The sequence below is a fragment of the Elgaria multicarinata genome, chromosome 2 (assembly GCF_023053635.1).
Source record: "Elgaria multicarinata webbii isolate HBS135686 ecotype San Diego chromosome 2, rElgMul1.1.pri, whole genome shotgun sequence".
NCBI classification, from domain to species: domain Eukaryota; kingdom Metazoa; phylum Chordata; class Lepidosauria; order Squamata; family Anguidae; genus Elgaria; species Elgaria multicarinata.
In genome coordinates, this window is record NC_086172.1 from 163,148,546 (window position 1) to 163,162,369 (window position 13,824).

General features: G+C 42.8%; 1 protein-coding gene across 1 annotated transcript in view; it reads left to right on the plus strand.

Moving 5' to 3' along the window:
• The window catches only part of HHIPL1 (HHIP like 1), a 37,836-nt gene extending 24,483 nt beyond the window's left edge, over positions 1 to 13,353 (plus strand). The window contains exons 5-9 of the mRNA XM_063118039.1: positions 1,942 to 2,068; positions 3,225 to 3,370; positions 7,236 to 7,317; positions 7,792 to 7,874; positions 12,164 to 13,353. Coding sequence (XP_062974109.1) covers positions 1,942 to 2,068; positions 3,225 to 3,370; positions 7,236 to 7,317; positions 7,792 to 7,874; positions 12,164 to 12,786 — 1,061 coding nt within the window. The 3' untranslated portion in view covers positions 12,787 to 13,353. The remainder of the gene's footprint in view (positions 1 to 1,941; positions 2,069 to 3,224; positions 3,371 to 7,235; positions 7,318 to 7,791; positions 7,875 to 12,163) is intronic.
• The last annotated feature ends 471 nt before the right edge of the window (positions 13,354 to 13,824 follow it).

The window sequence follows — 13,824 nt, forward strand, 5'->3', positions numbered from 1 at the left end:
GGGACAAACTCTGTTCTCCTATACAAACTATCATTTAATGAAAATCCCACAGAGGGATAGATATTGTGGGCTTTCATATTCTAATTGTTCCTTGGATATTGACAACTGATGTGATATATTTTTGAAATCAAAAAGAATAAGGAAAATTACTGGAGCCCCAGTCTTAAACATATTGGATGCAAGACTCTTTGACTTCACTGGAATTTGATTCCAAGAGTGCTTACTATTACAGTGCTAAGTAGGGCAATAAAACATAGTTTCTTTAAGCTATTATAATCTCTTGCACAGACTAGCCATTCTGTTTGCTTGTTAAAAGCTACTTTGCCTTTTTTTCCCCAAAAGGGATAAATTTATAATTTTGGGGGAAAATGGTCATCTCTTGGACTCAGTACATGAGCCAGCTGGTCAATAGTGAAGCGTGTGAAGTCTAGACTTGAGATTAAGCTGCCAGCATGCAAGTCTAGACTTCAATCTTGGCTGTCATCTGAACTAAATTAGCATAGATCTGTGGAAAGTTCAGCCTCTACTAATGGCTGAAGCTCATGACCAATACCACAACCTGGCTTATATTGAGTCAGACCATTATTCTATCTAGCCCAATATTGTCGACACTGACTGGCAGCGGTTCTCCAGGATATCAGGCAGGGTTTTTTCTTTGCCTTTTCCTGAAATGCTGGGGCTCAAACCTGCGTCCTTCTACATGCAAAGCTGTGACCTCTTCCTAAATTAGCTTTCCCTTGTCATTCTAGTTAAATTTAAAAAAGAAACATTTATTTTACTTAAATCCCCAGCGCACAGAAAAATGTTAAGAAGCTAAAACAATGAAGAAATTTGTCCGGCGCTTGTTGTTGATATATTGACTTTGAATTCTTTTTTCCAGTGGCCTTCCCCAACGTGGTGCCCTTTAGATGTTTTGGACTTCAGTTCCCATCAGCCCGAGCCATCAAGGTCAATGGTCAGAAATGCTGGGAATTGTCGCCCAAAATATCTGGCATATTCTGTGAATCCAGTTGTTGTGAGTTGTGTTTTTTTTTAAAGGGCACCTCCTATTCTTGGTGAACAAGTCCGTTAGCAACAAGGAAAGACATGTTATGGTGAAAGAAACAATGGAGCCATTATGAGCCCAGCCATCGTCTGTATTAAGTTAATATTCTTTCATTGGGGTCATTCTTCAGTTCCATAGTAAATGTGGATGTAGTCTTGATGAACTAGAGGAAGCAAAAAGTTATCTGATACTGTTGTGCCGTCTGCAGGGAATCTGAGAAGTTTGGAACAGACTTCGCTTTTTTGTGTATTAGTTAATAATGTTTGAAAAACCTGTTGCAGTAAAGCCTCAATACAACTGCAAAAGGCTCAACGCAACCTTAGAAATTGCTTGTGACTTTGAAAGCGGTTCCTATGTGCAGATTTTTATTTAGCGCTATTGACTTTTCATGCCATCTCCACCTTATGCTCATCACTGAACACTCAGCCCCTTTCATATATCTTTTCTTTAGTTACCACTTCAAGGACTGAACTGACCCATTGGGAAATGGGTACTTCATGGCCCCTAATGGTAGAGCATCTGATTTGTAACGGAAAAGTCCCAGGTACAATTGCTGGCATCTCCAGGTAGAGCAAGGAAAGAATCCTGCCTGGAATCCTGGAGAGCTGCTGCCAGTCAGTGTTGACAATACCGGGCTAGATGGACAAAGGGTCTGGCTCAGTGTAAGGCAGCTTCCAATGTTCATAAACAAACCCCTGTCTCAGGGTTTGCAATCTTTGTGTCCTTCAGTTTGGGAACTCTGCCCAATGGTTTACAGAGTCCAAATTGTAAGATTTCCGTAATATTTTCTACAGGGCCCGTGGAAATGAATGGGTGCAGTAGTTTATCTATGATTATTAAATGGCTTCTTTGCATCCTACAGGTATTGATATTATCTTTTCCCACCTCCTCTGCAGATGATGTGCTTCCAATCTATGCTTATCCACACAAAATGGGGAAGTCAGTTACAGGAGGCTATGTCTATCGAGGTTGCGAGTCTCCAAATTTGAACGGGCTGTACATATTTGGTGATTTTATGAGCGGGTAAGTGGTGGCAGACTGGCCATTAGGTGAGCAATGAATAACTCCTGCTGGAATCTTCAGTAGGAGGCATGAGCATTGATGCAGTCTAACCACTTACTGATCTGCTGACATTTGGTTGAGTACCGTTCACTGCTGCCTTCTCACATCTGACTTGTGTATGTTACGTCCTTGTTTTCATATGAAAGTACAGGTTATGCATGTAAAAATAGGATGAGCTGTTATGACTACCACTATAATAAAATGGCCCTGCTTTGAAACTGGCTAGTTATCTTGGCATGGTTGTTATACTTGCTATATGATGGGTTGTGCGGAGTCACCATGTGGTGAGTTTCTTGGTATAAATATGCTTCATTGATACACACACACACAGATTAAATCCATGCAGATTTAAGTACACCCAGGAGGAATCTGAAGCTGTCCTGTTATAAATGATTGTATAAACTATATTTACTTCGGTACATTCTCAAGATTTGGTACTTTGCTTCCAATTACAGATTACCTTTCTAGCTGTAATTTTCTTCATAGTCCTATATGTCATATGTTTTTAATTTCAAAAGACTTGTTGCCTTTGAATGTTTAACACCATCTTCCCCAACCTGGTACCCTCCAGATGTTTTGGATGTCAACTCCCATTAGCCCCAGCCAGCATGGCCCATGGTCAGGAATACTGGGGGCTTTAGTCCCAAGCATCTGGAGGGAACCAGGTTGAGGGATGCTGGTTTAAGAGGAGTGAGCAATTTTTAATCTGGATTTTGTGTGCTGTTTCCAAAGGCACTGTAGTGTGGTTCATGTACTCTTGTTAAAATGAAAGAAAACCCAACTTGCTTGCTTTAAATGAAGTGTCTATTCCTTGTGGTTAAGATGGCAACAGGGCTGAAAACTAAAATATAAAAGGTAAAAATTCATTAAGTTGCAAATTTTACTACGTTTGCGGAACAAAAACTGACCTCTAACCATAGAGAAATACTTTGAAATTAATCTGGCCCAGTAATCTGCTGGTCCTTATGTGAACCTTCAGCTTCATTGAAGACACTGTGAGTTCTGTAGGAAGGAAGGGACCTACATTCAATGCTCCTGATTGGAGCAGATGAGTTAAAGATTGCTCTCTTGAGGTGCTTGATGTGACTTGTTTTATTTATTTATGTTGATCTTGCAGGCGCCTCATGTCCTTGAAAGAAAGTCGTGCAACTGGGGAATGGCAGTACACTGAAATTTGCATGGGAAAGGGTCAAACGTGCGTGTTTCCGGGACTTATCAATAACTACTATCAGTATATCATCTCTTTTGCCGAAGATGAGGCAGGTAATTACTGAATTGCTTAACAGTATGTGTGGCTCAGAAACTCAGGTCTTTGGGCAAGCAAAATTCTCTGTGGCTCTGAGGCCATATTCTGTAGCTCCAAGATCCTGTATCTTAGCTGTCCATGCCTTTGCTTTTCCTCCTGGCAATTTCCTTCACTGCTAAGAGAGGCTGCCTACACCCCAACCAATCACTCTTATACTATGGGGGAGGGCCCATAGGTCAGGGGCAGTGCCCTTGCTTTGCAAGCAGAAGGTCCCAGGTTCACTCCCTGGCATTTCCAAGTAGGGCTTGCAAAGACCCCACTTTGAGGTTCTTGAGAGCATGCTGCCACTCAAGACAATACTGAGCTTGGTCTGATGGGGTGGACCTGGGGATGGGGAACCTGTGACCCTACAAATGTTGTTAGATTATGATCCTGTTCAGACAACACACTAAGCCATGGTGGTTAAGCATTTTGAGCTAAACATTTTGGCTTAGCATGTCGTGAACCATTCCTACCCATGGTGGCTACATAACCATGATTTAACCACACACACTAACCATTTGCTGCAAAAGGGTTAGCGGCCGAACCCTGGCCTAGCATGTTGTCTGAACAGGCCCTCCTACAACTCTTATCATTCCTGACCACTGACCATGATGGGAGCTGGGGTTCACCAACATTTGGAAGGCCGCAAATTATAAAACTATGAGTGCATATTTGCAAGTTGGAACCTGAGGAAGTACCCTTGAGATAGTGACACTGGCTTGGGCAATTCTGTTGATTACATTTACAGTGTGTGATTCGCTTGAGATGGATTTATAAGGCAAAGTGCATTTTATGATTCCTAGCCACAGGCGGACAAGAGTATCACTCCACCAGTGCCTAACGCTGTTGCTAAGCAGCAGCAGTTTACGAGTTTGGGTTCCCAGCTATTATAACTTAAGTCTCTTGGCATCCAAACAGTCTGACTCTGCCAAAATCCCTGAGGTGTACTTTAAAAAAAAAAAAAAAGTTTCCTGGATGGCCAAGCAGATGACGCTTGCTATGAACCCTGACTGAGTAGATGGAGAATACCTGGATTTTTGTTTTTAAAAAGGAATAGTACAGAAATAGCAATGGCTGTCCTTTTATATATGTATCATATTAAAAATTACACAGAGGTAACCCAATATGTATATCCTTCAATAAATATTCAAATTATAGAAAGCAAGAAATATGGATGGACAGTATCGCTAACAGTGTCCTTCCAAGACACTCCATCTTTCAGTAAACCTATCTTCAAACATTTGTTCTTCTCTAGTCCCTATATAATTTTATCATTGTGGCAAGATCCCAGATTCTAAAACAACAACAACAATCAGACAAGGGAGAGATAAAACCATTTTTCCAAATGATGCTCTTGAGATTTTGCCACCATCGAACAATTTATTGAACATCTTATCCACACCATATTTTATGTGGAGGAGGAAATTGTTGGGTGGTGGAGCAGAGAGCATTGGGCTTTGGAATCTTGTGGACCGTGGGAACGCTGTGGACGTCATATATCTTGACTTCAGCAAAGCCTTTGACAAAGTACCACATGACATTCTGATTAACAAACTAGCTAAAAGTGGGCTAGATGGAACAACTATTAGGTGGATTCACATTTGGCTACAGAATTGGACTCAAACAGTACTTATCAATGGAACCTTCTCAAACTGGGGAGAGGCAAGGAGTGGGGTACCGCAGGGCTCAGTCCTGGGCCCAGTGCTCTTCAACATTTTTATTAGTGATTTGGACGAGGAGGTGCAGGGAACGCTGATCAAATTTGCAGATGACACAAAATTGGGTGGGATAGCTAATACCCTGGAAGACAGAAACAAACTTCAAAGTGATCTTGATAGGCTGGAGTGCTGGGCTGAAAACAACAGGATGAAATTTAATAGGGATAAATGCCAAGTTCTACATTTAGGAAATAGAAACCAAAGGCACAGTTACAAGATGGGGGATACTTGGCTCAGCAATACTACGAACGAGAAGGTTCTTGGAATTGTTGTAGATCGCAAGCTGAATATGAGCCAACAGTGCGATATGGCTGCAAGAAAGGCAAATGCTTTTTTGGGCTGCATTAATAGAAGTATAGCTTCCAAATCACGTGAGGTACTGGTTCCTCTCTATTCGGCCCTGGTTAGGCCTCATCTAGAGTATTGTGTCCAGTTCTGGGCTCCACAATTCAAGAAGGACGCAGACAAGCTGGAGTGTGTTCAGAGGAGGGCAACCAGGATGATCAGGGGTCTGGAAACAAAGCCCTATGAAGAGAGACTGAAAGAACTGGGCATGTTTAGCCTGGAGAAGAGAAGATTGAGGGGAGACAAGATAGCACTCTTCAAATACTTAAAAGGTTGTCACACAGAGGAGGGCCAGGATCTCTTCTCGATCCTCCCAGAGTGCAGGACACAGAATAACGGGCTCAAGTTAAAGGAAGCCAGATTCCGGCTGGACATCAGGAAAAACTTCCTGACTGTTAGAGCAGTGCGACGGTGGAATCAGTTACCTAGGGAGGTTGTGGGCTCTCCCACACTAGAGGCATTGAAGAGGCAGCTGGACAACCATCTGTCAGGGATGCTTTAGGGTGGATTCCTGCATTGAGCAGTGGGTTGGACTCGATGGCCTTGTAGGCCCCTTCCAACTCTGCTATTCTATGATTCTATGATCCTCAAATAGCGTAAAACCAGCCTTCCTCAACATGGTATCCCTAGATATCTTGGATTAAGAACATCAGAAGAGCCATGCTGGATCAGACCAAAGGTCCATCTAGTCCAGCACTCTATTCACACAGTGGCCAACCAGCTGTTGATCAGGAACCCACAAACAGTACACAGGTGTAACAGAGCCCATGTTTCCCAGTTACTGGTGTATAAGGCTTATTTTCTCTGATACTGGAGGTGGCGCATAGCAATCAGGACTAGTAGCCATTGATAGCCTTTTCCTCCTGGAATTTATCCAACCCTCTTTTAAAGCTATCCAAATTGCTGGTCATTGCTACATCTTGTGGTAGTGTATTCATTAGTTTAACTATGCACTGTGTGAAGAAGTACTTCTTTTTATCTGTCCTGAATCTCCCACCGATACGCTTCATGGGATGACCCTGGGTTTTAGTATTATGGGATAGGGAAAAAAATGTCTCGCTATCCACATTCTCCACACCATGCATAATTTTTTTGCATATCTATCACGTCTTTCCTTACCCACCTTTTTAAAAAACTAAACAATCACAGCTGTTGTAACTTTCCCTCATAAGGGAGATGCTCCAGCCCCCTGATCATTTTACTTGCCCTTTTCTGCACTTTTCCCAGCCCATTATTTTGTGTCCTAGAACATGCTGCGTCCCTCCTCTGTGTAACAACTCCTTAATTGTGTGAAAAGTACTGTCATATCCCCACTCACTTTGCTCTTCTCAAGGCTAAATATATCAAATCCCTGCAGTCTCATAGACATGTTGATACCAAGAGACATAGATGTTACTCTTTTGCATTCTTGTCTTTTCTAAAACAAAAAACACAGCGTGGTTCCTTGAACGTGAACCTATTCGTGTGAATTTTTAGAACAAATGGAGATGTGTAGAGCATGCCTGATGCCACACTTCTGGAGATATTGACTTGGAAATGTCTCATTTGAGTCTTACTTCCAAGTAGGTGTGTTCAGGATTATGGCATAAGCCTGCACTTTGTTAATTTAATCTCATGATCTGGTTAATGTATCAGAACTTCCTGTGCATCAGTTTTTGGAGTTTGCTTCTGGCAGGCTTCAAAAGCTGCTCTGTGATGCCAAGTCAATTTCTTTGCTCAGTGGAGCAGCAGAGATACATGCAAATGATTCATGCCTTGTTGTGTTTGCCTCCTGAAGGGGAACTCTACTTCATGTCAACTGGAATACCAAGTGCTACGTCTCCTAACGGAGTAGTTTACAAAATTGTTGACACGTCCCGGTAAGGCTCAGGGCATTTTTGCTTCAAAACATTTGGGTTCTCTGATACAGGGGACAGACTTGGGCTTCTCTTATTCAATGGCTTTGATTCTTCCACCTTACAATTATTAATGGGAGAGGGAAATGTTTTCAAGCAGAAGATGGATGGTCCCCTATCAAGGAGGATAGGGACTAACCTATGAGGGAGGATTCCCTGCATTGCGATTGGACTAGATTACTTTTGATGTCCCATCCAACTCTGTAATTTTAGAATTCTCTATGTTTTATAATGTTCATGCTTTACAGTTCTTATGTTTATTTCTTATGTATAATTCTTTATGTTTTATAATTCTTATAATTGTTATGCTACATGCTAGTGGTTTCCTGGTCGACAGCTGCTTGGCTGCTGTGTGAACTTGATGGACAGCATGGCAATTCTTATATTCTTTCATTTTTATGTTTTATAATTCTCTCTGTGTTTTTAAATTCTTATCAGGAGAGCGCCACCTGGGAAATGCCGTGTTGAGCCTCTACCAGTAAAAGTCAAAAGCAGGCTTGTGAAGTTTTTTCCGAAGGAAAGTGAGTATTGGAAATGTATTTCAATGAATATTTACATTGTGGTTCACACAAGGAAATTTAATGAATGTCTCTGGTTTCAAGAGGCTGGGCGGATGGGCTGAGAAGCAGGGTTGCTAGATTGGCAAAGAATTCTATTTATTTCAAGCTTCTGACTTCAGATGGCAAACGCGCATGCCTGCATGTCGGAAAATTGAGCCTGAAGATGACGTTGGACTACCTTCTCACAAATAAACTGAATTTCTGTTTTGACACATTATTATTATTATTATTATTATTATTATTATTATTATTATTATTATTTATTGTATGCTTGTGGGGGAGGGGTTGCTCCTGTTTTGAACTAGAAATGCAAAATGAGCAACAAAACCTAAAAATCCCCATTTTTTATTTTTTTTTGAAATTCTAGTTATAGGATGACTGCTGGGGAAAGAGAAAGTTTTTATTTACTCTAAGGGAATGTCTAGACCTGCCGATAATCCCAGAGATTGCTCTGGGATCATCCCTGTGCGTCCACATGACTCACAGGGGATCCCGGGAGCAGGGAGGGATGATCCCTCCATTTCCCCGGGATATTGGCATATCCTATAATCCCGACTTTTCCCGCGGTCTCGGGCTCTTGTGGCTGGACGTCCCGTTTTCATCCCGGCTCCTCGTGAGGAGCCAGGAACCAGGCACGGAGCTCTTCAGGGGGTAGTGGGGTCTCTTTTTTAAATAAAAAACTTACTTTTTCGTAGAAGCGCTCCTGCACTCTTTTTCGACAAAAACAAACAAAATGGCGGGCACGACATCCTCTTCTTCCCAAGATGTCACAAGCCGCATGTAGACTGAGGGGGAGGATCTCACGATCAGCGTATCACGAGATCATCCCCCTCCACCCCCCTCGTCTAGCCATACCCCAAGTCTTTCAAGACCAAAAGCTGTCTCATACGGAGGCAGTGATGCCTTTAACACTATAAGGACACAATCCCATGTTTGTTCAGATATATATAAAAAGCCCTCTAACTCCCAGCATTCTGCAGCAAGCTGTGCTGGCTGGGGAATGCTGGGAGTTGTAGGACTTTTTTCCCTGTCTAAACATGCATAGGATTGCACCCAAAAATATTGAATGATTGTCAGGCTGCTTGTCTGAACAGGGTGAAATGTGGTTGATGGCAGAATTGCACTGTTGTTATCAATTTATTGAGTGTACTTCCATATTTACCTTTGTTATGCATAGTAAAGTATTGTTCGTTCTTTATAGTCTGTGGCGTAAACCAGAAGTGAATTTTTCCTTTTAGAAGAAACAGCCCAGTATTGTTAGGAAATTTGTTTAAAACGTACTACCTGAATCAAGAGATTCCTGTAGGCTGTTCGCAATTGTGCAATTAACACTGAGCATCCTATCCGGGATATAAATAATAATTATCGTGGGGTTGATCAGTTAAAAATTAGCAGAAAAAAGTAAGTCAGTAGCTTTGGGAATCTGATGATAAAGAGTGCCTGTCCTCTTGCCTTTCTCATTACAAAACTAAAAAAGGGAAAACGTCTCTTTTCACTAACGCCTGCGTGCACAGAGTGTTTTGTGGGTCGCCTTAGCAACCCCACTCCTTCTATGTACATTCCAATCATGAAAAAGAATAGGCGCCGAATGTTCATGATTCGAGGCACCAATGAACGAAGGCACAACGGACACAATAGGGAAGCTGATGCTCACATGAAGCCAATCAGAAGTAGTAACGAACAGCAAAAAAAGAAGAGAAAGAAAAAGCCTTTAAGATGCTTTCTGTAGATCTGGTAGATAATGAAAATTGGTGAATGATTAAAACTTGAGAGAGATATCCCAGCCCATGAAAGCATGTGCCAGCACTCCTGTTTAGGATGTGTGCATAATATGTGTGTCAATTACCTAGGGAGGTTGTGGGCTCTCCCACACTAGAGGCATTCAAGAGGCAGCTGGACAGCCATCTGTCAGGGATGCTTTAGGGTGGATTCCTGCATTGAGCAGGGGGTTGGACTCGATGGCCTTGTAGGCCCTTTCCAACCCTGCTATTCTATGATTCTAAATCATTACTACATCTCCCATCCTTGCATGCTTGTTAAGAACAGAAGACGAGCCTTGCTAGATCAGACCAAGGGTCCAGCATTCTGTTCGCGCAGTGGCCAACCAGATGTCAACCGGGGAACCACAAGCAGGACATGCTCCAACAGCACCCTCCCACCCATGTTCCCCATATATATATATATATATATATATATATATATATATATGCTTACTGCCTCTAATACTGGAGGTAGCATATACCCATCAGGACTAATAGTCATTGGCATCCTTCTCCTCCAGGAATTTATCCAACCCCCCTTTAAAGCCACCCAAATTGGTGGCCATCACTGCACCTTGTTGTGGCAAGAGCTTGAATCAAGACTTCAGTGCAGCACTGCTTCACTTCCACTGAAGGGGAAATATAGCAGCATAGCCAGTGGAGCCTATGCTGGGCCAGCAGAGCTAGTGTGGGCTCTTAGTATGTTGCCCCATTACACTGGGCGGCACCAGCTCCTCTCTCTGTTGCCATCCAACCCTATGGGACACCCTATATGAATATGAGCCAACAGTGCGATAGGGCTGCAAGAAAGGCAAATGTTATTTTGGGCTGCATTAATAGAAGTATAGCTTCCAAATCACGTGAGGTACTGGTTCCTCTCTATTCGGCCCTGGTTAGGCCTCATCTAGAGTATTGCGTCCAGTTCTGGGCTCCACAATTCAAGAAGGATGCAGACAAGCTAGAGCGTGTTCAGAGGAGGGCAACCAGGATGATCAGGGGTCTGGAAACAAAGCCCTATGAAGAGAGACTGAAAGAACTGGGCATGTTTAGCCTGGAGAAGAGAAGATGGAGGGGAGACAAGATAGCACTCTTCAAATACTTAAAAGGTTGTCACCCAGAGGAGGGCCAGGATCTCTTCTCGATCCTCCCAGAGTGCAGGACACGGAATAACGGGCTCAAGTTAAAGGAAGCCAGATTCCGGCTGGACATCAGGAAAAACTTCCTAACTGTTAGAGCAGTACGACAGTGGAATCAGTTACCTAGGGAGGTCGTGGTCTATCCCACACTACAGGCCTTCAAGAGGCAGCTGGACAACCATCTGTCAGGGATGCTTTAGGGTGGATTCCTGCATTGAGCAGGGGGTTGGACTCGATGGCCTTGTAGGCCCCTTCCAACTCTGCTATTCTATGATTCTATGATTCCTAAAACAGTTCATTTTGCTTAGCAGGTGGGGATAGAAGGATCTTCTTTTATATAGCTGGGAAAGGAGAGGAAGATGTGGCAGCAACACCAGTGGTGCAAATGGTGGGAGTTGCCTTTGAAAACAGTCCGTAAATTTCCGCTGGTCCAAAACAAGGCAGTGAGACTGTTAACCGGGATTGGCCGACGTGATCATATTATGCTAGTACTTTACCAACTGTACCAGCTGCCAGTCCATTTCCAGGGCCAATTCAAAGTGGTGGTATAAACATGCAAAGCCTTACATGACCTGGGCCTGTGTTATTTGAAGGACCGTCCCCTCGCATGCACACACATTCCTGGACTGTACGCTCATTTTTCTTTGGAAGCCCCCAACAAATAAAGTGAGGTAGCTAAGAAGAGGGCTTTTTCTGTTGTGGCACCTCAGTTGTGCAATGAGCTCCCCAGGGAGGTTCACCTGGCACCTACATTGTGCTCTTTTCTGTGCCAGGTAAAGACCTTCTTATTTCTCTAGAGATTTTAGACTTCCAGTTTCTATTGTTACTGTATTTTAAATCTTTGAACTTCTGCTAGGTTTTATTTTTATTTTATCTTTTCCACTGTAGCTTTAAACGTTTAAACTTTTTATTTTATATAGTTATCATGTTGTATTTTATGGTTTTAATTGTGAATTGCCCAGAGGGCTTCAGCTATTGGGTGGTATACAAATGCAATAAACAAATGCATAAAACGTAGCATCATGGCTGGGGAATAGAAAAGGGCAGTGGTGAGCCATCTGCAGCTGCCTGACCAGGCTGCCTGGCACTGCTGGTCCAAGTTCTATTTATACCATAAAGCAACAGGGCCCTTCTCCAGGCTGCTCTGTACTGGGCAGCGTTGACGCAGCTCCCCATGTCCCAGTCAATCAAATGGCATCAGGGCCGGCCCTGCCATTAGACAAAGTGAGGCAGTTACCTCAGGCAACAGCAAAGTATTGTAGTAGAGTGTTGCACTGTGGCCTACTGTTCAACTGTGGGCCACAGTGCCTCTGTCGTTCCGCTGTAAACACTTGCCTCTGTTCTTCCACTGTAGAGCTTATAGTGAAAATGCCAACACAGCGTCCTAAAGTAAGAGTCACAACCAGAGCCCCAACAAGGAGCAGAGCAACGGCAGAACCACCACGGGCCACAACTCCAGACTGGATGGAGCAACTCCTGATCCTTCTAAGAAAGGAGAATCGAGTGCAGATGACCACTGCATCGCCACGGACCAAAGCTCCAAAGCCCCGGAAAGGAGGAAGGGCTGGTGGAAGACGGGGTCAGAGGAGGAGAAATAGGCCTACCAGTCTTCCCCCACGGACACGGAATGGTGCAGTTCGAATAATGAATGGCGATGTGAAAGGGAAAGACCGAGGCAGGGTTGAAATTTTCATCAACGGGAAGTGGGGCACTGTGTGTGATGACTTGTGGACCTCAAAAGCAGCCGCCGTCGTTTGCGGCCAGTTGGGCTATGCTTTTGTGATCAGGGCAACCAAGAAAGCAGAGTTTGGGGAGGGGCGTTCACTTCCTATCCTTCTTGACGATGTTCAGTGCACGGGATGGGAGAAGACCCTCCTGGAGTGCACACACGCAACCATCGGGAAGCACAATTGTTCCCACAAAGAGGACGCAGGAGTGATATGCAGCCATGCAGATGTTTTGGAGACGGAACAGTAGGAGGAGTGGGAGTATGGAATGGCACTATGGCATTGTTCTTTTTCCATAAAAACACACCCATTGTCTGACGTGAATGGTCTATCAAATTAACTCATCATGATTTAGGAAGCATCATATGTGCATACCAGATGAGCTGAAGGAATATATTGTATGTAAAATGACCACATCTGTGGTCAGTGATTGCTTGCCATTTTACAAACAGAAGAATACATAACTAACCAGCCTCTCTCGTTTTTAATTGGTTTCCATTGTAAATCAGAGAATGATCATGTTAGATACCTTGGATTAAAAATTAAACACTGGGCAGACATCTCATGCTGGTTTTATGTTACTTTGTAAGTATTTATATTCTGCGATCAGTCCGTATTTTACAAAGTATATCAGTAACAGGACCATTCTGGAGGATGCAAGAGAAAGGAAATATGCACAGAAGTTTACGAATTAAGGAGAAATCTTAGACATGTCTGCTCAGAAGTATACCCTCCTGCATTCAGTGGAGTCACTCTGAGGTAAATGGGTATAGGATTGCAGCCTCATTGATTATTCCTTAATATATTCTAGGTACATTTGTGGGACAATCAGAATAAAATAGAATAATAATAATAATAATAATAATAATAATAATAATAATAATAATAATAATAATAATATATTTATTACCCACCTCTCCCTCTGGATATCATAAACTAGTGAGAGAGGTTGGATATGTTAGTTATGCAGCTGAATTAGTCAGAAAAAATGTGTTCTGCACTTGATGAGAATGTGATCAGATGTTTGAAGGACATAACCATGGTCTCCCAATTTTTATCAATCCACTGCTGTTTAGAACATAGCTTGGGAGATTCTAATTACATACTATGCAAGACATTGTGTGTTTCTGTTTGTCTGTTTTAAATGTACTATTTACTTATTTCACTGATGTCTGCCAAGTCCTTTATTTGGGGAAACTCTGGTAATTTTTTCTATTTTTGACCTGCCACTTTTTCTTTGTCTGGTCAGACTTTTGCATGCAATTCCAGTAAATCATGGGTTAATTTG